We start from the raw sequence: 22,009 nt of genomic DNA, 5'->3' as shown, positions 1-22,009 counted from the left end.
GGCATGGGGATGGACATCAGGTCCCCCATTCTGGAGCACAAACAAGATTCTGAGATGATGCAAGGCTTGCCTTAATAACAGTGTCTAAAAAATGGCTGCTGCCTGCTTGCTATAATTATGAATTCCCAGACTGAAGGAAACAAGATTCAAATAATGTATATAGTGTAATTAAAGTTCATTTTGCTTGACTAATGTGATAAAATAGGATTTTGAATATTTTTTCGGTTAAGGGGGCCCCATTAATTCATATTAAGCCTACCAGATTGCATGACATTAGTGCACCATGCTATTATGTAGCAGTCTAGTCTAGAGTTTTGTATTGTGTAAGTCTGAGGCAGATACTGTACAAAAAAATCAAAATAGAACTCCACCCAAAAGCATAATGTAGACATTTTGTACAGCATTTTTAATTTTAATAGCCATGACTAGGAACTTAAGACTGTGGTCTCCTCATCACTTGTTAAGGGATTCAGTTTTAAAAAAAGTTGAGGTATAAAGTGTTCGGGAAGGCGGCTAGGATTCTTCTTCCTCTTCTTCCTTTAATCTGCCATTTAAAAAGAGCTATGGGGTGGCAGGCACAGTATTAGGGGCAGAACAATGACAGCGGTCAATGCCAGTAGTGGTAACTACCAGAAACGCTCACATTTTAACCATTATAACTTCCATGGCATGTGAAAGTAGCTGGCTGGAAGAGGGCTGCAGTGTGTGGCTTCAAAGTTTTTCAGATACCTCTGTGCCTGTTGAGATAAGTTTAAAAAAAAAAAAATAATAATTATTAAGGCAAACATTGAAAACTGTATTACTATGGCTTTGGGAATCGAAGACCACAATAATAAGCCAGAGCAGCAAAAGCTTAACGGGATTCAGTCATGATTTTTATGGTGTAGTTTTTATTTCTAAATTACACTGTTTACACTGCAAATAATTCTTTCTACCCTGTAAAATTTCATTCCTAATCCAACAAGTATATTTATTTTTAGTTGTAATATTGGTGTGTAGGCGCCATCTCAGGTCATTTTGCCTGGTCATCGGCTTTCAGAAAGAGCCAGCACTTTAGGATGGAACTGCTTTCAAATGGTCTATTGTTTCTCCTACTCAATGTAACTGAAGGAGTTACAGTGGGACATGGATTTTTACTATTGAGCGCTGTTCTTTTAACTACCAGGGAGCCGTTATTTGGTTACCTTCCCATTCGTCTGCTGATGGGCTGCTGGGGGGGGGGGTATCGCTCCAACTTGCAGAGTGACTGAAATTTATCAGAGCACATGACTGGGGGCACCGGTGAAACTGACAATATGTCTAGCCCCATTTCATATTTAAATATAAAACAAATCTGTTTGCTCTTTTGAAAAACGCATGTTTTCCCATGACAGTATCCCTTTAATAGTATTGAATGGAAAAGAGCCTTAGAATAAGAACAAAAGGGTACGATATACGAAAGCAGACGAAAGCCTAAAGTGGAAAGACACAGTAGGGGTGTTAGAGAGTTATGACAGAGGACTACAGAGAAATCAAATTAACATAGCAGAAAATCAACTGAAAATAAAGTGTAGACAGTTGTTAACTAAGAATAAAGTTAGTGGGTGTGTGAGCAGAAGGTGGCTTAAGGGTGAGGTGTAAGGAGACCATATGGAGCATAGGAGAGAGATCAGTAAATGATGGCAGAGTAAAGCCTAGATAGGCTCGATTTCTAAAACTAAAGCTTACTGCCTACAATAGCAGTTTTATAAGGGACAATAAGAGCATAGGGTGTTCAGTAAATGGATAGGCAATTATAACATGTAATGGTCTCAATAATGATCTGATACTTCAAATAAGTGTTGTGGGTATGTTGTGTGAAATGGATATGAAAAGTGATACCCCATGAATTCTGCATAAGGATTTAAATTATGTAAACTATGGTTTAGACAAACTATGAAAAAAAGTGCAAAACATATTACATACTAGATACAAAGCCAGTTGTTTTCTTCCTTCTGAGCTCATATCCTCACCTAGAAAAAATAAATAAAATCTATCACTATCCCATGTCTTGCCTCGCCTCCCAAACATCCTAAACTGCAAAACTTACCCACGCTCCATGGAAAAAGGCCTGTGTGCTCACTTTGATAGGATTGCAAGACAGAGAGGCACCAGTCATCTTCTACTCCATAACGGCTAAGCACTGAGGCTGCACAAAGAATTGAGAAGTTTAAAAAGGAAGAAAAATGGTGACAGAGGCAAGTTAGAATTGAAGTTAAAAAAATCATTATAGAAACAGTGATACAAATGGTACTTAAAAGGGAAGTATACCCCTAAATAGGGCTTGTGTTTTACATTTTACTTATTGTTTTATTTTTTTTTTTCTTGACCAAAACAGGGAAACTGAAAATAATCCTCCTACTCCACTTCCTGGTCCTTGCCAGGTAGATGAATAGATTATAAATGCACAGCTAACCCCCCATATAATGGACTTGTGCGGTGCTTATGGTACTTTATTGTAGAACACCACAGAACATTCACAACAAGGGGGTGAAGGGAGGTGGCTGTTTTTACAGAGCCCCATTTAACAAACATCTAATTACAGAAGAGTTAGTGAGTGGAAAAGCAAAACTATTCTCTCTTACTACTTTTTTTTTATCGTTTTTTTAAAAAATTACAATTTTTATTAGTTTTCAACAATGCAATCATTATATTGGTATATAATGATCTAGATCAGTGATCCCCAACCAGTAGCTCATTAACAACATGTTGCTCCCCAAACCCTTGGATGTTGCTACTAGTAGCCTCAAAGCAGGTGATTATTTTTTTAATTCCTGGCTTGAAGACAAGTTTTTGTGGCATAAAAAACAGATGTACTGCCAAACAGAGCCTCCTGTATGCTGCCATTCCACATAGGGGCTACCAATAGCCAATCACAGCCCTTATTTGGCTCCATCCAGGAACAGTTTTCATGCTTGTGTTGCTCCCCAACTCTTTTTACATCTGAATGTTGCTCACAGGTGAAAAAGGTTGGGGATTCCTAGTCTAGATCATTGCAGGTATATGCATTGAGTTAAACAAAATAATAGACACACACAAAAAAAGGTACTATCCTGTATTACATTTATATGTCTCTCAGGGTAGTTATAATTCATACAATACATATAAACTGTATATAAACTAGATTTTGACCGTAGACATCCATCGTTTGAGAGCTTCCAGGACAGTTTTTTTCCCCCCTAAACTCCTCGGCACTGCTTTTTCATATGCTAACTTGTTGGTCACCTCTCTTTGTACTTGGGTAATACTAGGGACATCTTGTTTTTTCCGATTTCTAGCAATCAAAAGTCTGCAAGCGTTTAATATTTGGAAAGTCCGAAATTCTAAATTCTTGTTTGGAAGTTTTTCATAAAGTTTCAGCAGCATAGCTTCCAGAGACTGTGGCATATTTTTATTATTATTATTTGTTATCTTTGCAATCAAAGATCTCACATTATGCTAAAATCTCTGTATGTTCTCACATGTCCATCAAATATGGAGCATGTCTCCTATGTCATTGTCGCATCTCCAACAGAAATTTGAAGCTCCCGGGTACATTTTTGATAATCTTGAAGGGGCTGGTTTATAAAGACACTTCAGAGAGCATTTCTGGCAAGACTGGGGAGTGATAATAAAGGCAAACTATGGAGAGGAAAAGGAGGTCCCCTTTGGACACTATCTTCAAAGAAGAAAAGATAAAAAAAACAAGGAATACAATTTTGCATCTGACCTTCCTGTTCAGGTGTAGAACATGCCAGCCACTCCCTTACTACCTTCCTGCCTTCTTCGTCCATTACTTTGGGGTAACTGTGGAAAAGAACGCAGAAAGAATGGGTAAAGAGTTTATGGACAAGCAAAAAATGTAGCTAAACGATAAAAGGCACTTTATCAAGCCAACGTCTACAGAAGGTTAACAGCCATATATTTATCTTGTCAGTATTAAGACTCATGGGCAAATTTACTAAAGGGCGAAGTTACCAACGCTGGCGAAACTTCGTCATTTCGGTACTTCGTCGATGTACTAACAGTCACTGGCGTAACTTCGCTAGTGAAGGTGATAGAGTCTAACGGTACTTCGCTCCCTAACACCTGGCGAATTTGCGCTCTGGCGAATGGACGTAACTTTGCAAATTCACTAAGATGCGGATTTTACTGAACGTTGCGCCAGACTTGCCTTCCCCACCTCAGACCAGGCGAAGTGTAATAGAGTAGATAGGACTTCCTCAAAATTTAGTTGAAACATTTTCTAAGTCCCAAAAAATGCTGCAAAAGAGCGTAAAATCTTTTTGGGGTAACACACTTCCCCCTTACATTTCCATATATGGCACATAAACTATACACTGGGCTCATGTGTAGGGCATTCTAACAACTTTATTTTAATTTATTAAGGTTTCCCAGGCTTGTATAGTGTAATGTATTTGCTGCAACATATACATCCATTCAACTTTAACTTCCCGCCGTATGCAAATTAGCCAATGCTAGCGCAACTTCGCCAGAGTTCGGCACCCTAGATGCAACTACGGATTTTAGTGAATTAGCGTTGTCCTGGCGAATCTATGCCTGGCGAAGTGTTGCGCTGTGAGCGAAGCCGTCGCTGCCGAATTTTCAGAGGTTAGTGAATTTGCCCCATGGCATCTTGACATTTTATGCTTGCATTTCTACTTGGAGGCAAGATAGCAAAAATTGCCTATAATGTTTAGTGGAATGTTCCTCACCGTTGCTGAAGTAGAGTCATCAGTAAATCATTGCCTCTATTTGAGGAGACATCCTCTGGGACTCTGTGGAGCAGAAACCTTATTAGACAATACATTTCCTAACATATAAAACACTCAGGGCCAATGATCACTTAAATGTACTTACGTTGTTGTGATAATTTCATCTTTTGTTCTTCTGATTAATAGTACTGGACCCGGATACCTGGGGACATTAGAGATCAGATGCAGTGGAATTGCTGAGCAATGGTATAAACACCCAACAATGATAAAATATAAAACATACCAATAGATTTTATCTTGGCATAATGTGTAAGACATGAACAAGATTAAAAAGTAAAAAAAATATTGAAATTCTACCACCAGCTATGGGCAGGATACCTGTAGTAAACGCTGCTGAAGTAAATGACAGAGGTCTTGGAGTTCAGATCTGTTTCTAATATGTTAACCTATACAGCAATACTGATTGTCATATAACATATTAAAGTGAATTATAATATCAAGCACCCCTTAGAAATTACATTTGCTAACCTTAAACCCCAGCCAGTACCCTCTTTACTGAACACTGAACCAGCCCAGAATATATTTCTGCCAGTGCTATGCCTCCATTTAATGAAAGGCTCCTTGCAGTGAACATTCACTTGGTTCCAACATTCAAAAAGAACCATTTCAATATGGGGATGATTTATCAAGGTTCAAATTTGAATTTTTGCAATGATTCAGTTTTTTTCGCACAAAACCCACAAATTTGAATGATATTTTCAAAAACTCAAATGTCTGGTATTAATTTAAAAAATCTAAAAACTGGCAAGTCCATGTAGAAGTCATGTCCTAGGCAAAATTTAAGCCATTTTTTGTTTTTATTCGAGTTTGTAAACTCACAAATTCTAGAGTTTTTTTTCGCAATTGTAATCAAGTTTTACATTCTGATTTTTTCATAAATGAGCAAACATTTGAGTTTTTTTAAAATTGAGAGTTTATTGAAAGTAGAAAAGAAAACTCTTAACCTCACAAATTCGAATTTTGATAAATAGGCCTCTATAACTGCATGCATAAAGCTAGTGCAGGAGTCCTTTTGAGCATAGCCTTTATGTAATAAAATGGACAGGAAAACTCCCTGTCAGACTCTGCAAACAAATCCATATTTCATAGGGACTTATAAAGCTACATGATTACTCAATTCATTTAAACACCAAGAATGGAAAATGCCTGCAGCATGTATATGCAAAATGTTTTAACAAATTGTGAGATCACCTCCTTTAAATATTTCTTTATTTTCTTCATTCTTTTGGAATCGAAAATCGGAGAACATAAGCAAGCACAATTTTGTGAGCACTGTTATTAAGGCAAGCTTTGCATCATCCCAAAATCTTGTTTATGCACCAGAATGGGGACCTGATGCCATTCCCGTGCACTGGCTACACAATTATAGATGGTGAGGAAAGGGCGTATGTAGGCAGTATAGTGAAATCTAGGAAGTGCAGAACGGAAAGTGAAAGTAAATTACTGCCCTGCCTCTATGCCTGTGGCATATTTATAATTGGTATGGATGTGTTAATAAAACAACATTTGGATTTCATGGAGTTTTATTATACAGCTTTCTATGTCTAGTTGGCATGTCCCCTTTAATAACTGCAATAACTGCATTACAGCATATTTCATTGTCATTATTTAGATTTGCCTTAAAACACTGATATTAAAGTTAGAAACATAATACTCTTCCCCCCAAAAGATAGTTTGTTTAGTGAGGCATAGTCAAACCCATATATACTCCTGCATCACCATGCAGGTCAGAATCACAATTCCTTCTGTGTCAACCTGCAGGGGAAGATTAAACTTATAGCTCCTATATGTGCCCCCTGTGGTATGAGCATTTACCTGCAAAGCTGGTCCGCATTATTTAGGTTTAAATACTTCCTAACTGTTCTGGTAACCAGACCTCCTGGAAAATAACAGATGAGCAGGAAATTATTTTACAAATATGATGGGATCAAGTCAAGAAGATATTTAAAGAGGTGGTTCACCTTAAAGGAACAGTTCAGTGTAAAAACAAAAACTGGATAGATAGGCTGTGCAATATAAAAAATGTTTCTAATACAGTTAGTTAGGCAAAAATGTAATGTATAAAGGCTGGAGTGAATGGATGTCTAACATAATAGCCAGAATACAACATCCTGCTTTTCAGCTCTCTAACTCTATGAGTTAGTCAGTGACTTTGATCCTCAACTGTTGCTTTTGAATCTGAGCTGAATGCTGAGGATCAAAGTCACTTGCTAACATAATAGCAAGAATACAACTTTCTGCATTTTAGTTCTCTTGCTTTCCACTGGTTACCAGGCAGTACCCAATCACTGACTTGAGGGGGGCACATGGGTCATAAACTGTTGCTTTTGAATCTGAGCTGAATGCTATGACCCTACTACATTTATTAGAAACATTTTTTTTATTTTGCACAGCCTATTTACCCAGTTTTTACTTTTATACTGAACAATTCCTTTATGTTAACTTTTAGTATGTTATAGAAGGCTAATCCTAAGAAACTTTTCAATTAGTCTTCATTACTTATGTTTTTATAGTTTTTTTTTAATTATTAGCATTTTTCTTTTGACTCAATCATCCCTCTATTTAGTACCTCTGCTATTTATATTCCATTCTCTCATTCAAATTGGTGCATGATTGCTAGGATAATTTGGATCATAGCAACCTGATGGCTAAAACTGCAAACTGCTGAATAAAAAGCTAAAATTAACACCAATTGTAAATGGTCTCAGAATATCACGCTCTACATCATTCTAATAGTTACCTCAAAGGTGAACAACCCCTTTAAGAAATTGAGAAAAAGAAAATGGAAGAAAAGCAGAAGTGTCAGAAAGAACACCAAAGAATCGTATATTCTTCTATGCTTACTCCAACTTTCTGGCATCACTTTCAGAGCAAGGGGCACAAGGTCGTCAAAGGAAGCATCAAGGACTATAGCACTTATGTCTGGGTAGGACATGGCAGCCCAGGTAGCTGTGAAAGACAGGACAGTCCAAAATAAGAAAAAGTGAGGGTAAAACGTAAATCTATAACTTACATAATGTGTGTATGTATGTGCACCCTTTGTCCTACCCTGTTCCCACTCACACCTGTGAAACCCCCAATAGACCAGGCATATACAATGATATCTTGCAGTTCGAATCCAAGGTTGTACAGAGCATACTGTATCACCACATCCATTGCATTTGCCTCATTCTGTGGGAAAGGTACACCCTGAAGAAAGAAAAAAAGAATACAAGGGTAACCAAGTGGACATAAGAAGTGAGTGGAGTACCCTGATTGACCAACCTGTTCTTTTTTAAATACGGGTTAGAGGTTCATGAAGCAATAAATAACTTACTGTACTACCAGCAAATCCAGGATGATTCCAGCCTAGGACTGAATAGCCAGCTGCAGATCAAATAAACCAAGCATTAAAATGAAGACTAAACATTGTATCAATCACCCTAAAAAAGCAACTTTACTTTTAGGTTATTTAGCTTAATTATTAAAATAAACTGCCAACAGGTTGAATAATGCAGCATCCCTAGAAGAATAGCTATTACAAAGAAACCTCAATTTTAAGCTTTCCCTTATTTTACAGTTTTTGTGGTCCCACCAATATATAATGCATTTGCCTCATTTTATGGATTATATTTTCTACAATTTACACCATTTTATTCTGCTCTAATGAAAAACGTAAATAGGAGTTGTTCTGTATTTAATTTTGTGCTAGTGTGCCATTGCTATGTAAACATTTATATAGAAACAAATGCATTTAAACAGATATAGTTCTGCACAACTGTATGTGATTATTTTAAGTATTTTGTAAGTACTCTGCTATGCATTTTATATTACATTAGAAAATTAGCTTGCAAAAACAAGGCGTAGTTTGCTTGGTTTGCAAACATAGAAAAGGTAAGAATGTTAAGAATGAAAGTCACGCTAAACCCAGTTAAATGTGTGCTATAGAAAAATAAAGGTAAGATTTTAAACTTACAGACAAATCCTTTTCTTGTAAGGCTGTGATGATGGTGCAGATACATAGGAGCAGTCCTTGTGTGTTTAGTCAGGACAAAGCAATCAAAATCTTTACTCCTCCCTCCATGCTCACTGCACCCCTCCCACCATGTCTGAACATGGAGAATATATTACAGGCCTACAAGAAAGAGACTTGTCAGTAAGCAAAAAATACCTGCTGTAAGGAGGAGAGAAGCTGGTATACATGTATGTAATCTTGTGCAGTATTAGGAACGGTTTTGTCAGATGGAGTGAATTTGAACTATCCAGTACTTGCAGGCACAATGATTATTAGTTTATTATTCTTCCAACATCTGCTCAACTAACACTCACCCCTATTCTAAGATCAACACATGCATTTATTCAGCGCTGCACAATATGTTGGCGCTCTATAAATACATGTTAATAATTCTAAAAACCAAAATATTCCATTTGTATTTTCATACTAATCCATTTAAAAGTAGAAGTTGCACATGACTAGAAAATAAAATCATACCTTCCAGTGGTGTGGACACACAGCCGATTTCATAGAACCCAGCATTCCCCTCGCAGCAGATAACCTGAAAACATAAAAAAGGACTGTTTGAATAAAAGGTGTTTTGATCATGGCTACTTGTCCCAGGAAAAGTAAAGGTGACTAAATGCTGGGAATCCCTATAATTCAAACTGGTGATCAAAATCCCTATAGAATCAAACTGCCGATCAAAATGGCCAGTGCCCCACAGTCTTTAGGGTTGGTGACTGGTAAAATATAAAATGAAATATACAAAGGGGTATAGGGCAAGCATAAAAGCTCTTACCAGCTTAGATCCTTTGTTGTCTCCTAAGTGCCTGCGGTCTACAAATATTGTATCTATCTCATTCCCATCACATGCTAGCAGCTTGGCTCGCTTTGCATTATACTACAAAAAAAGGGAGGAATTGGAGTTATATGGAAAAGGTTAAGTCATAGACAACTGTATGGAGCACAGAAGGAAAATAGTCTCTCACCTCCTCCACTAGACGGGCCTGCCCTTGCAATAACATGGGCATGAGAGCTTTCTGTAACAGGTATACTGAGCCCGGATACAACATACGCCTGCCAAATGAATGAGCTACTGCATAACTGAGAGGAAAGGAGAATAAAAAATTGCTAATATTAGATTACTTTACTGAGTGTACCCAAATTCAAACAAGAAATATCTGCGTATTCCTCAAAAGGGAGTTAGTCATTTCAAAATGAAGTTTCTAAGGTCTCCTAGGACTGTTTATTATATCTAATATATAGTTTCATAATTCATTCTGAGAGAATGTATGTCTGCGGCTTCCCTTCCTTAACCTTGCAGTACGTATACATTTAATGGAAACACTGTAATAATTGTAGGTCAGCTTTCTAATTTTTGGGGACCTCATTAGCAGACAATCTCCCTATGACAGTCTGGTTTTAGCTAATCAATGCTGTGTCTCATCATCAAACTGAATATGTATGTATTAAGAGTCAACCCAGAGTAGTATTTCTTTATATTGTGTCTTTATCTATATTGATATATAAATGATTGCCATTTTAATTATGTGAAGGAAAAAAACTGTACCTGGTAATTTGACAGGGAAACTTTTGGATCCTCTGTAACACACTGTTGGCAGCCCCACGTGACTGAAGATCTGGCTTAAGCAAAGGAACTCCTCCAAGTGGGCCTGTGCTTTTAAGTTCTTTACTGTTAGAAGGTCAGACATAAATAACATATTAAGATGTCCTTAAAGGAAAACTATACCCCCAAAACAATGTAGGTCTCTCTAAAAAGATATTGCATAAAACATCTCATGTGTAAAACCCTGCTTCAAGTAAATAAACCATTTTCATTATAATATACTTTTTTAGTAGTATGTGCCATTGGGTAATCATAAATAGAAAATTGACATTTTAAAAAATAAGGGCCGCCCCCTAGGATCGTACTATTCACTGTGCACACATACAAACTATATATCTAAGGGCACATGAGCCAATTAACAGGCAGAGTTCTGTCTTCTGCTTCAACACTTCTTCCCCTTACAGTTAGAGTTATAGTATTTCTGGTCAGGTGATCTCTGAGGCAGGACACAGACCATCACAAGGCAAGAGATGTAAAAGGGCAAGATGTACATAAATATATAAACCAGTTTGGTAAGATTCTTTAATATGCCACTTAAACTATCTGTTGCTTAAAGTGGACCTGTCACCCAGACACAAAAAGTTGTATAATAAAAGTCCTTTTCAAACTAAACATGAAATCCAATTTCTATTTTTTATTAAAGAATTCTTAGCTGTTGTAAGCTCATTTAAACATCTCAGCTGTCAATCAATGTAATTTATATAGTGTAATTAAAATTTATCTTGCTTGACTGATGTGATAAAACAGGATTATGAAACATTTTTTTATGTGACGGGTCCCTTTTAAGTGTTCATTTTGGGGGTATAGTTTTCCTTTAATATGCTTTCTGGATAAATTCCATTTTTGTGCTTGTTCAAATGCAACAAACTTTACAAATGCTGCTATAAAATCTTATTCTATTTTATATCTAGGCAGCAAAAGACAATGGACCTCATTTACTATTAAGAGATGCAGTGCATGCAAATTTGGACACAGAAAAACATCTTACAGAAAGACTCTGTTGTTATATTTGGTTGGCCCTTATCTCAATACACTTCTTGTACTTGTTACTGTGACTTTGGTGCAAGGTACAGCATTCTAAACTGCAAAGAAAGCCTGTACTTTATACCTGCAATTGACAAGACATTAAATCCAGACTGAAGACTGTTATTTGCTCACTAAATAACACAAAATTATAGGGTGTAAAAGTGCCTATAGAGCGCTGTGATGTGATGAACATAATGATGAGCGTGTAAGACCCAACATTTCCAGATGAGCACACATTGCATATACAGCAAGTCACAGTAAAGACACAAATTAAACATTGCATTGGAGGAAGAAAAGCACTGTTTTGCCACGGTCATGCCATTTTTTAAAAATACTTTTTACCAAATGACTTAATGCATACCTGCTATTTTCATTCCACTGAAAATCCACTGGCCAGCTGCGAAAGTCAAAATGATAGCTGGAGAGCATTTTCTGTTAATCAAAGGATGCAAGAAGTGGTTACTGCTGTGCTTGCATACTATGAATTCAGTATTTATATCAAAGTAGGGACAAAGCTGTGTTAACAAACAGGCCCCTATAAACAATGCAAATATAAAATATATAATACATACTGTAATTCAGAACAGGCATCACATAAAAAGCAGAACACCAGCCACCAAAATGTCTTGCCTTGAACCAACCAATTGCTTTACAACAAATGTTATGGAATTATGTGAAATTGAAAGAACATTTTCAGCATAGGATGAAATTTCTTGATGAACATTCTGCAAGTTAAAGATTGTGAATTTGTCTAACAGATCAGACATGTGGCTTTAGTATTCTTTCTATTTCAATAGATTTTAATTAAATTTTCAAAATATAAAATGGATATAAAAAGAAATAAAAATAGTATAAAGAGTATATACCATATCGTTTTGTAGCTCACCCTTGAGTGTGCTTTAGCTGTGTATTATGGCTGTGTGTGACCAGGCTAAAACTGCTTGACTACCGTTTGCCACAAATGTATTTCCCTTGGCTAAGAAAAAGTTTTTGTATCAAAAACATTGAGATGTAATTAATTTAAACACAGCAGCTGGTCGAGAGTGCATTGTCTAAGACATCTGAAGGAAGCTTTAGCCTGGTTTTGGTAAGGTTGTTATCTTTTCAGCCTCTCATCTAGTATAGTAGAAATTAATCTAAAGAAAGTAGAAGTTACATTTTTTCTAAATATGGCCACAGCCCAAGAACCAAGACAAAATTGTTAAAAATATATATCAGATCACTTGAGCTGAAAGTTTGTATTGTTATCATAATGATTTAAGAAAGTAAATACATAACGTTAATGGCACAAAACAGAAATCTACTTTATTGTCATAACTGTATAATACTTTATGTAAAAATATTCAAATAAAAACAAGTTATAAATATATATATATATATTAGATAATGCTGTTGTTAAAGGGGTTGTTCACCTTCCAACACATTTCTCAGTTCAGTTGGTTTTTAAATAGTTCACCCAAAATAAAGAGTTTTCCAATTACTTTCCATTTTTTACCATTTTTCCAAAATCTAATTTTAATGTTCGTGTCTCTGGTGTTAGAGTCTGGCAGCTCAGTAATTCAGGTGCATTCTCTGAACTGTTACAATTTTGCAACATTTAGTTGATACATTTTTCAGCAGCATCTGTGGAGTATTAGCAACTATTGTATCAATTCTAACAGCTGCCTTTAATGAAACACAGGGATTCAGCTCAACAGAGACAAAGATAACAAACTTATCAATTTAAAACAGTTTACAGAGTCAGCGACCTCCCTCCCCAGAGCTGTTTTACAAGGTGGAAAATTAAACTTATCACTTCAAAAAGTCTTTATTTATGGCGAACAATCTGAAACCAACTGAACTAAAACAAGTGTTGGAAGGCGAACTACCCCTTTAAGAGAAATCTATTCCGTTTTATAAGTGAGCAGTAAGGCTGAAAATTTCCTGTTTTGTAAAGGTGATAAGATTGAACCACTACAAGTCATTCACATCATGTCACGTGTTTAGACAAATATAGTGTCTGGAACATGAATGTTGCAGTTGCAATTACACGGCATACAGTAGAAGCCCCTATGCTAATCAAACACAGACATGCACAAATAGCCCTTACTTTGTTCTCCGAGTTGTTCTCTATCTTGGTTCTCTCTAAAATGTAAATAAACTGAATATACTGAGGGTTGCTCCATCTGCCAAGACCTGCAGGGAAAGACAGTACATTGCAAAAAGTTAAAAACCTTTTCTATATCAGCTTGTAGTAGGAACAATATAAAAGCAACCACAGCATCTACTACCTAGTGGTCTACACTTTGCCTCCTTGACCCACTAATAAAGCACAGGGGTATACCCCGTTTGTAATTGCATTTGTGTCCCTGTTCTTGGCCACATGAGAACATGCTGAACCAGTCCATGTATGTGAATGGGCAGATCACATCTGAACTGCACTTTGTCACTGAATTTGCACACTTACATCAGCAGACCAAATCAGATTATACTCCAGTAATTTACTTAAAGGGGAAGGAAACCCTTTTGGTGCAAAACCCCTCCCCCCGTATGCCCCCTCTCTCCTTGGCCTACCTCCCCCCCGGGTAAATGCCCCTAACTTGTTAGTCACCCCTCCATGCAGGTCCTCTCTTGCCGAGTTCACGGACGCCATCTTCGTCAGAGCGTTCTTCTTCCTGTACTGATTGGCGTTTGGCGGCGCATGTGCAGTAGGGGGCATTTGCTGGTTGGATCTACTGCGAATGCGCCCGAATTTTACGTAGTTTCGGATTTCTTTTTTTGGAAACTTCATGACTTTCGGCGTATGCGCAGTAGATCCAACCGGCAAATGCCTCCCTACTGCGCATGCGCCGCCAAAAACAGGAAGAAGAGCGATCGGTGAAGATGACGCCCGTGAACTCGGCAAGAGAGGACCTGCATTGAGGGGTGACTAACAAGTTAGGGCCATTTCCCTGGGGGGGGGGGGGGAAGAGGTAGGCCATGGGGGAGGAGGGAGGGGTTTTGCGCAGAAAGGGTTTCCTTCCCCTTTAAAGGGATTCTGTCATGATTTTTAGGATGTAGCTTTTCTTTCTAAAGTACACCGTTTACACTGAAAATAATTCACTCTGCCATATAAAATTTAATTCCTAAACCAGCAAGTGTATTTTTTTTTAGTTGAATATTGGTGTAGGCAGCCATCTCAGCAGGCCCGGATTTGTGGAAAGGCCACCTAGGCCAGGGCCTAGGGTGGCAGGATTTTAGGGGGGCGGCATGCTGCCCAACCACACCCACATTGGTTCAAAAACACTGGGGATGAGCTGGAGATACAATCATTTTTTAAATTTCCCCATTGATGATGAAAATTTGCACAAATAAATGGAAGGGCACAGGGGTGATGAACGGCAGTAGGCCTAGGGGCGCCCTCTATGTAAATCCGGCCCTGCATCTCAGGTCATGTGCTTTCAGAAAGAGCCAGCACTTTAGAATGGAACTGCTTTCTGGCAGGCTGTTTCTCCTACTCGATAACTGAATGTGTCGCAGTGGGACCTGGATTTTACTATTGAGTGCTGTTCTTAGATCTACCAGGCATCTGTTATCTTGTGTCAAGGAGCTGCTATCTGGTTACCTTCCAATTGTTCTGTTATTAGGCTGCTGGGGGGGGAAGGGAGGGGTGATATCACTCCAACTTGCAATACAGCAGTAAAGAGTGACTGAAATTTATCAGAGCACAAGTCACACGACTCTGGGCAGCTGGGAAACTGACAATATGTCTAGCCCCATTTCACATTTCAAAATTAAATTTAAAAAAATCTGTTTGCTCATTTAATAAATGAATTTCATTGCAGAATGAATTCTGCTGAACCAGCACTATTAATCGATGTGTTTTGAAAAAAAAAAACATGTTTTCCCATGACAGTATCCCTTTAAAATTTAATCTAATGAACATGAGGTTTCAACGAAAACTGGTGGTTGCCAAACCCCATCAATCTATGTATGACAAGATTCATAAGTGTCCTAGAAATCCACAGGAAAAACGGAAGGAATGGAAACAGCTATGTAGTTTCCATAATACACGGTATCAACATTCTTATAGGAAAAAAAGGTAGAATAGGAAGGACATAAAGCTCTTTTTAATGATACTTAGTCCTATAGTTTTCCTTACCTCTCAAGCACACCACCCCTGCCAAAAGAAACAGAAATGTCAGACCATATTGTCCTAGGGGAAACAATCGGGACACGTTCAGATAACCTGAAACAGAGAGAGAGAGTCAATGGTAAGAGTGGACTGAATAATTAGTGAAAAGGAAAATGTTGCAAAAGCCACACAAACATCTACCGACACGTAAAAGTGTGGTTAACACAGGGTTTGTACATAAAATGGTGACAATTTTGTACTGTTCCTACATTCAAGTTTGCTTTTGCCACAGATTAAGGGTAATGGTAAACAGGGATGATTTGGGTCCCTTTAAACATAGCATTATTAATCAGTCTAAAAACATTGGCAAAAACAACAGCCCAATCACCTGTAAAGCATTTAACAGTTGTTTGAATAATCAGCTGTGCACCTTTTCAAGCAATAATCTCCTGAAAAGTGCCACCATAACCAATTGTCAGGTGATAGCAATGTTAGTCTATGGTGGAAGTTTTGGGTACTTTAGCACCAATACTTTAGGTGGCCATACACGGAGAGATCCGCTCGTTTGGCGATGTCGCCAAAACGAGCGCATCTCTCTCCGATATGCCCACCTCGAGGTGGGCAATATCGGGCTGATCCGATCGTGGGCCCTAGGGCCCAACGATTGGATCCTAACGCATGGGAAATGGGGGTAGGATCGTGGGACCGCATCAACGAACAGATGCGGCCGCGATCCGACGGGATTTTTTGTCCCGTCGGGGGCCCCCATACATGGGCCAATAAGCTTCCGACTTGGTCTGTCGGCAGCTTTTATCGGCCCGTGTATGGCCACCTGTGTATGGCCACCTTTCGGTTGACAAACTTTAAATGTCCGATACAGCCTCATGTCACAGAGCTGTAACAGTGCATTGGCCTACTTTGGGACATTATGCCCATCAGTCTGAGCTATAGATGACAAATGGTGTGCACCTGCAATGAAAGCTGTACAATGTAGTGGAGGTTGTGTGAAGGGTAGATTGAAAGGATGTTATGGCTGATGGTCAATAGAGAATTTTGGGGTAACAAGTATAGAAGGATAATTTTCCCCTACTGTTTTTTTTTCCCATTTAACACCAAGCTCCAGGTACCCTGTTGAATCACACCGACAACCAGAGCTTTATGGTGTCCTAATATTGCCAAGCAAAACCCAGAGCTGTGCAGCCTTGCTGGTTGGCACCATTTTGGTCAGTGGCACTGGCCACTACACAAATCAACAGTACAATCTAACCCAACACTATGGAAAGTATAATCAAATCCTTAAAGGGGAACTTTTGCGAAAATGAAAATTGAATATAAACTTCATCATACTGAGTTAAAGGACCAGTAACGTCAAAAATTTTTACAAAAAAATTCGTTAGAATACAACGAAAAAAAAACAACAACACAAATTAAAATTTAAAATAGCAAAGCCTTTATTAAGAAATAACTTACAGAAACTCCACTTCCTGTCCTCTTCAGAAACGGCGAAAAGGCGACCATCCATCTGCAGCGCTTGATTTCTCCTCCTGGCTATACACTGACAGCGTGTCCTCTGCCCTATCGCGTTCTCCAGCTCTTCTACATCCAACAGCAGTATGAAGGCGATGTCTCCTGCTCCTCCGCTCCAGGAATGCAGCCCTGACTGCCGACCCCGTGCCCACTGCGTCACTGTCAAGGCAGCTGAAACAAAGCAGCCTCAAAAGAATGCGTCCAACACTGAGCCGGCAGGAGGAGTAAATAAAAGTAAATCATACAACCCCGGCAGGTCCGCATTGAGTGTATTAGGAGGCTGCGTCTGCACTGCTCCAGGGCGAAAGGCTGTCCCCCACAAAATCCTACCGGTTCACGATTCAACATTCAGCAGCCAAACAGCAGTTTGACAGAGGGAGCAGCAGCAGCTGCAGGCGGGGAGCAGCACGGCTCACCAAAAGAAGCTCGTCCTCCTGGGGTTGCTGGCTCAGTGTTGGACGCATTCTTTTGCGGCTGCTTTGTTTCAGCTGCCTTGACAGTGACGGAGTGGGCACAGGGTCGGCAGTCAGGGCTGCATTCCTGGAGCGGAGGAGCAGGAGACATCGCCTTCATGCTGCTGCTGGATGAAGAAGAGCTGGAGAAGGCGATGGGGCAGAGGACACGCTGTCAGTGTATAGCCAGGAGGAGAAATCGAGCGCTGCAGATGGATGGTCGCCCTTTCGCCGTTTCTGAAGAGGACAGGAAGTGGAGTTTCTGTAAGTTATTTCTTAATAAAGGCTTTGCTATTTTAAATTTTAATTTGTGTTGGTGTTTTTTTTTTTGTTGTACTCTAACGAATTTTTTTGTAAAAATTTTTGATGTTACTGGTCCTTTAAGAAACTTTCTAAATACAATCAATTAAATATTCTGCATTGTTTCACAATTCTTCTCTCAGCATCTGTTTCTCTTCATTCTCTCTTCGTGCAGCAGTTGGGTGTCAGATATTCATTGATAGTTAGATCCAATATATCTTATGGGGGGGGGGGGCTTCCTTTTCTAGCAGATGTATTAGAGCTCACTCAAATAACTGATTCCATTACAGACAAAATAACTGTCTTTTGCACAAATTCTGCATGTAGAAAGACAGGATTTCTGATGATTTTAATACAGTGAGCACTAATACATCTTCTAGGCAAAAGGAGCCCCCCTATATGATATATTGGATCTAAATGCAGGATGGCAGGAAATACAATACATACTATTATTAACTAGTCTTTCGATTGCATATTGAGGAGATGCCATACCTTTTCTGTACATATAGCATATAGCTAGGGGGGATGAATAATAGGAAATGGTCCACAAGACTGAAACCTAATGGGGATAGAAAAAGAACACCACAGAATAAATATACTATTACTTTCAAGTAAAAGTCCAGTTTTATCAATGACCATCTGCAGCAATAGGAATTGCCATACGTACCCAAGCTATAATGCTATCTGTGTGTTTCTCCAGGGCTCGTGGCTGATAAAAAGACTCCTTCAAAGAATAAAACATTGATAGGATATGAAGGATACAGGACAAAATGCCATTTACAGTGAAATATAATGCATTATATCATATCTACTTAACTCTTAATTGTTACAGTTCATTTATTTAAATATGAATGAGCAGTCAATGCAAACATTCTATCCTAATGTGAAACTTACTCAAGCTTGCCTGTAACTTAAAGGAACAGTAACACCGAAAACTGAAAGTTGTATTAAAGTAATGAAAATATAATGTACTGTTGCCCTGAACTGGTAAAACTGGTGTGTTTGCTTCAGAAAGACTACTATAGTTCATATAAAGAAGCAGCTGTGTAGTCATGGGGGCAGCCATTCAAGCTGGAAAAAAGGAGAAAAGGCACAGGTTACATAGCAGATAGATAAAACACCATTGTATTGGACAGGGCTTATCTGTTATGTAACCTGTGCCTTTTCTTTTTTCCGGCTTGAATGGCTGCCCCCATGGCTACACAGCAGCTTATTTATCTAAACTATAGTAGTCTTTCTTAAGCAAACACGCAAGTTACTGTAAAACTAATTTTTAGGTGTTACTGTTCCTTTAATGTGTTCAGAAATATAATTATTCCTAGCCTATTTATTGCACATAGGCCATTTACTGAGCATGTATTTACGATCCTCTTTAAAAGGTAACATATTTTACATGTAAAACCGAGAGTACGGGTAAAAGAGTGTAATTGCTCTACCAAGGTACTATGTACATATGACAATCAGTTATTTCAATTAGTAATGATAAACGCTTTATACAAACTTTAAGTAGGAGGCAGAGGGTAGGATGCAAATAACATTTTTAACTGATATGTTATATATATATATATATATATATATATATATATATATATATATATATATATATGTTCTACTTATCTTCATTTTGGCAATGTAAATATTACATGGTCACTAGGGTCATCCCAACGGCTATGCAAATGACTGCTCTCCAGGTAAATAACTTTGTATTTTAAACTGCCCTGTAGAGCAGCAAGCGAAAGTGTAGAGCTTTGTATCCACAGGCCAAGTGCAGTCTGCATATTCTGATTATTAATTAGTCCTGCTGTATCAGCTTCTATGGCAGACATTATTTGACTTGTGCTGTTTTGATCATTTATGACGATCCCTAAGCTTAAACTCCCCACTTAAACCCAGACCACACTGAGCATGTGCGTAGTCTTGGTCTTGCAAAGATGTTCAACAAAGTAACAAGATGATGACCCTTTGCGGCCAACTTTGACACATAAATCATTTGTTTAATTAGGCTTGTGGTTCAGAAAGTTCATGTTTAGCATACAAAATACAGCATTTCTAGCCTTATTCTATTTTAGACCCATTAAGGGGGGCCACGTGGGACAGAACGGTTAAGTGAGTTTGCAATTGATCCTCAGCATTCAGCTCAGATTCAAAAGCAACAGTTATGACCTATGTGGCCTCCCCTCAAGTCACCGATTGGTTACTGCCTGGTAACCATTCAGTGGAAACCAAGAGAGCTTGAAATCAGGAAGTAGTGTTCTGGCTATTATGTTACACATCCAGTCACTCCAGCCTTTATACATTACATTTTTGGCTAACTAACTATATTAGAAACACTTTATTTTACACAGTCTATTTACCCAGTTTTTATTTTTACACTGAACAATTACTTTAATGTCCCGGTACCAGAGCTCCAAAGCTAGAGTGTAAGCTTTGCAGGCAGCTGTCCCTAAGCAATACCTCAATATGTCACTATTAGTGATTACATAAATAGACATGCCTCGATCTGACACTCACAGTGCACAGTATATGTAGGTTACAGCTGGGCTACACAGGCTTATGTGTTCAGTAATGGGGACTTAAACGTAAAGTGACTCCATTAGGACTTAAACGTAAAGTGACTCCATTAGGACTTAAACGTAAAGTGTCCCTGCTTACTAAAGAACTATGTACCCAGTTAACACGGAGGATGATAAAGGCATATTCCCTCACCCAGGAAACTCCAGGCTCTTCCTGCTCCTCCTGGCCCCGTCCTCTAATTGCCGCTGTCCTTCCGCTTTGCCGATACACTCGGTAGAGCCGTGGGCCTTTCACACACAAATACAGCAGCGCCATTCCCCTAATGCATCTCCGAATTAAACCATCCCCCACCGGCCCGCCAGCAGCCGCCATTCCTAACAGTATCAAATCTTTTTTTAGGATTTCCTCAAGCCCTAAGCAGCTCACGTTACTAAGGACCAGGCAGGAGAATGAATATGTTGCGCTACTGGGCGCTCGTCCAATCAGGAGACAAAACGTCAGTGAGACGGAAATGTCCAGCGACAGATGGGCGGAGCTAAACTAATGAGGAAGGAAAGCCGATTCGACAAATGACATGCCAAGGTGTGGCCTCTGGGAGGCGGGGTTTCCATTGCCTCTGCCTAGCGATTTAAGCAACTAGGAAGCAATTTGAAGTGAATTGGAGTTGCTCGCTGTTATATCACAGACTATAATCTATCAGTTCAAGGTGTAACTTTTATGCAAAGTTCTGTGTTTTAGGATTAGTTCACACGAGGAGATTGGGGAGATTTTATCGCCTGGCGACTAATCGCCTCTTTTGGAGGCAACTTCGGACCATGGAAAACGCATTGCCGTGTGTGCTTTAGCGCAGGCGACTTTTCATTATAGCCTATGAAGACACGCTGAGGCAGTTCGGGAGATTGTCGCTCAGAAGACGAAGTGATTAGTCGCCAGGCGACACAATCTCCCCGAATCTCCTCGTGTGAACTAACCCTTATGGCAGAGACACATGCTCAGATTCGTGGAGATTTAGTCGCCCGGCGATAAATTGCCTCTTCTTCGGGGCGACTAATCTCCCCAAACTGCCTCCCACCGGGTAGAATTTAAATAGCCAACGCGATGGCACTCGGAGTGCTTCGTTTTCCGAAGTCACCTCACGAGGAAACTTCGGAAAACGAAGCACTCCGAGTGCCATCTCGCTGGCAAGTCAAATTCTAGCCGGCAGGAGGCAGTTCAAGGAGATTAGTCGCCCCAAAGTAGAGGAGATTTGTCGCCGGGCGACTAATCTCCCCGAATCTGAACGTGTGTCTCTGCCCTTAGTTGCCCGGGAATAAATCGACTCTTCGGGGTGACTAATCTCCCCGAACTGCCTCCTTCGGCTAGAATCTAAATCGCGGCGGGATGGCACTTGGAGTGCTTCGTTTTCAGAAGGCGCCCGAAGTTTCCTCGTGAGGCAACTTAGGGGGACTTCGGAAAACAAAGCAGGCAATTTACATTCTAGCCAGTAGGAGGCAGTTTGGGGAGATAAGTCACCCTGAATAAGAGGAGATTTGTCGCTGGGAGACTAATCTCCCAAATCTGAGCGTGTGTCTCTGCCCTTAGTTGCCCGGCGATAAATCTCCTCTTCTTTGGGCCGACTAATCTTCCCGAACTGCCTCCTGCCGGCTAAAATCAAAATCACCAGCAAGATAGCACTCTGAGTGCTTCATTTTCCGATGTCGCCCAAAGTTTCCTCATGAGTCC

At 39.2% G+C, this 22,009-nt stretch overlaps 1 protein-coding gene across 1 annotated transcript; it reads right to left on the bottom strand.

Moving 5' to 3' along the window:
- Positions 1–391: 391 nt before the first annotated feature.
- abhd16a.S (abhydrolase domain containing 16A S homeolog) lies at positions 392–20,719 on the bottom strand. Its single transcript, NM_001087184.1, is given in 20 exon segments — positions 392–737; positions 1,945–1,991; positions 2,069–2,167; positions 3,728–3,804; positions 4,713–4,775; positions 4,858–4,914; positions 6,588–6,651; positions 7,617–7,721; positions 7,838–7,961; positions 8,089–8,138; positions 9,244–9,307; positions 9,548–9,649; positions 9,738–9,852; positions 10,319–10,441; positions 11,763–11,833; positions 13,491–13,576; positions 15,522–15,608; positions 18,266–18,332; positions 18,441–18,497; positions 20,480–20,719. Coding segments are annotated over 20 exon segments (1,722 nt in total). The 5' UTR covers positions 20,660–20,719; the 3' UTR covers positions 392–653.
- Between the last annotated feature and the right edge of the window lie 1,290 nt (positions 20,720–22,009).

This window comes from Xenopus laevis, chromosome 8S (genome assembly GCF_017654675.1).
Source record: "Xenopus laevis strain J_2021 chromosome 8S, Xenopus_laevis_v10.1, whole genome shotgun sequence".
Lineage (NCBI taxonomy): Eukaryota > Metazoa > Chordata > Amphibia > Anura > Pipidae > Xenopus > Xenopus laevis.
Note: the sequence above shows the minus strand (reverse complement) of the source record. Positions and strands in the feature narration are given on the sequence as shown.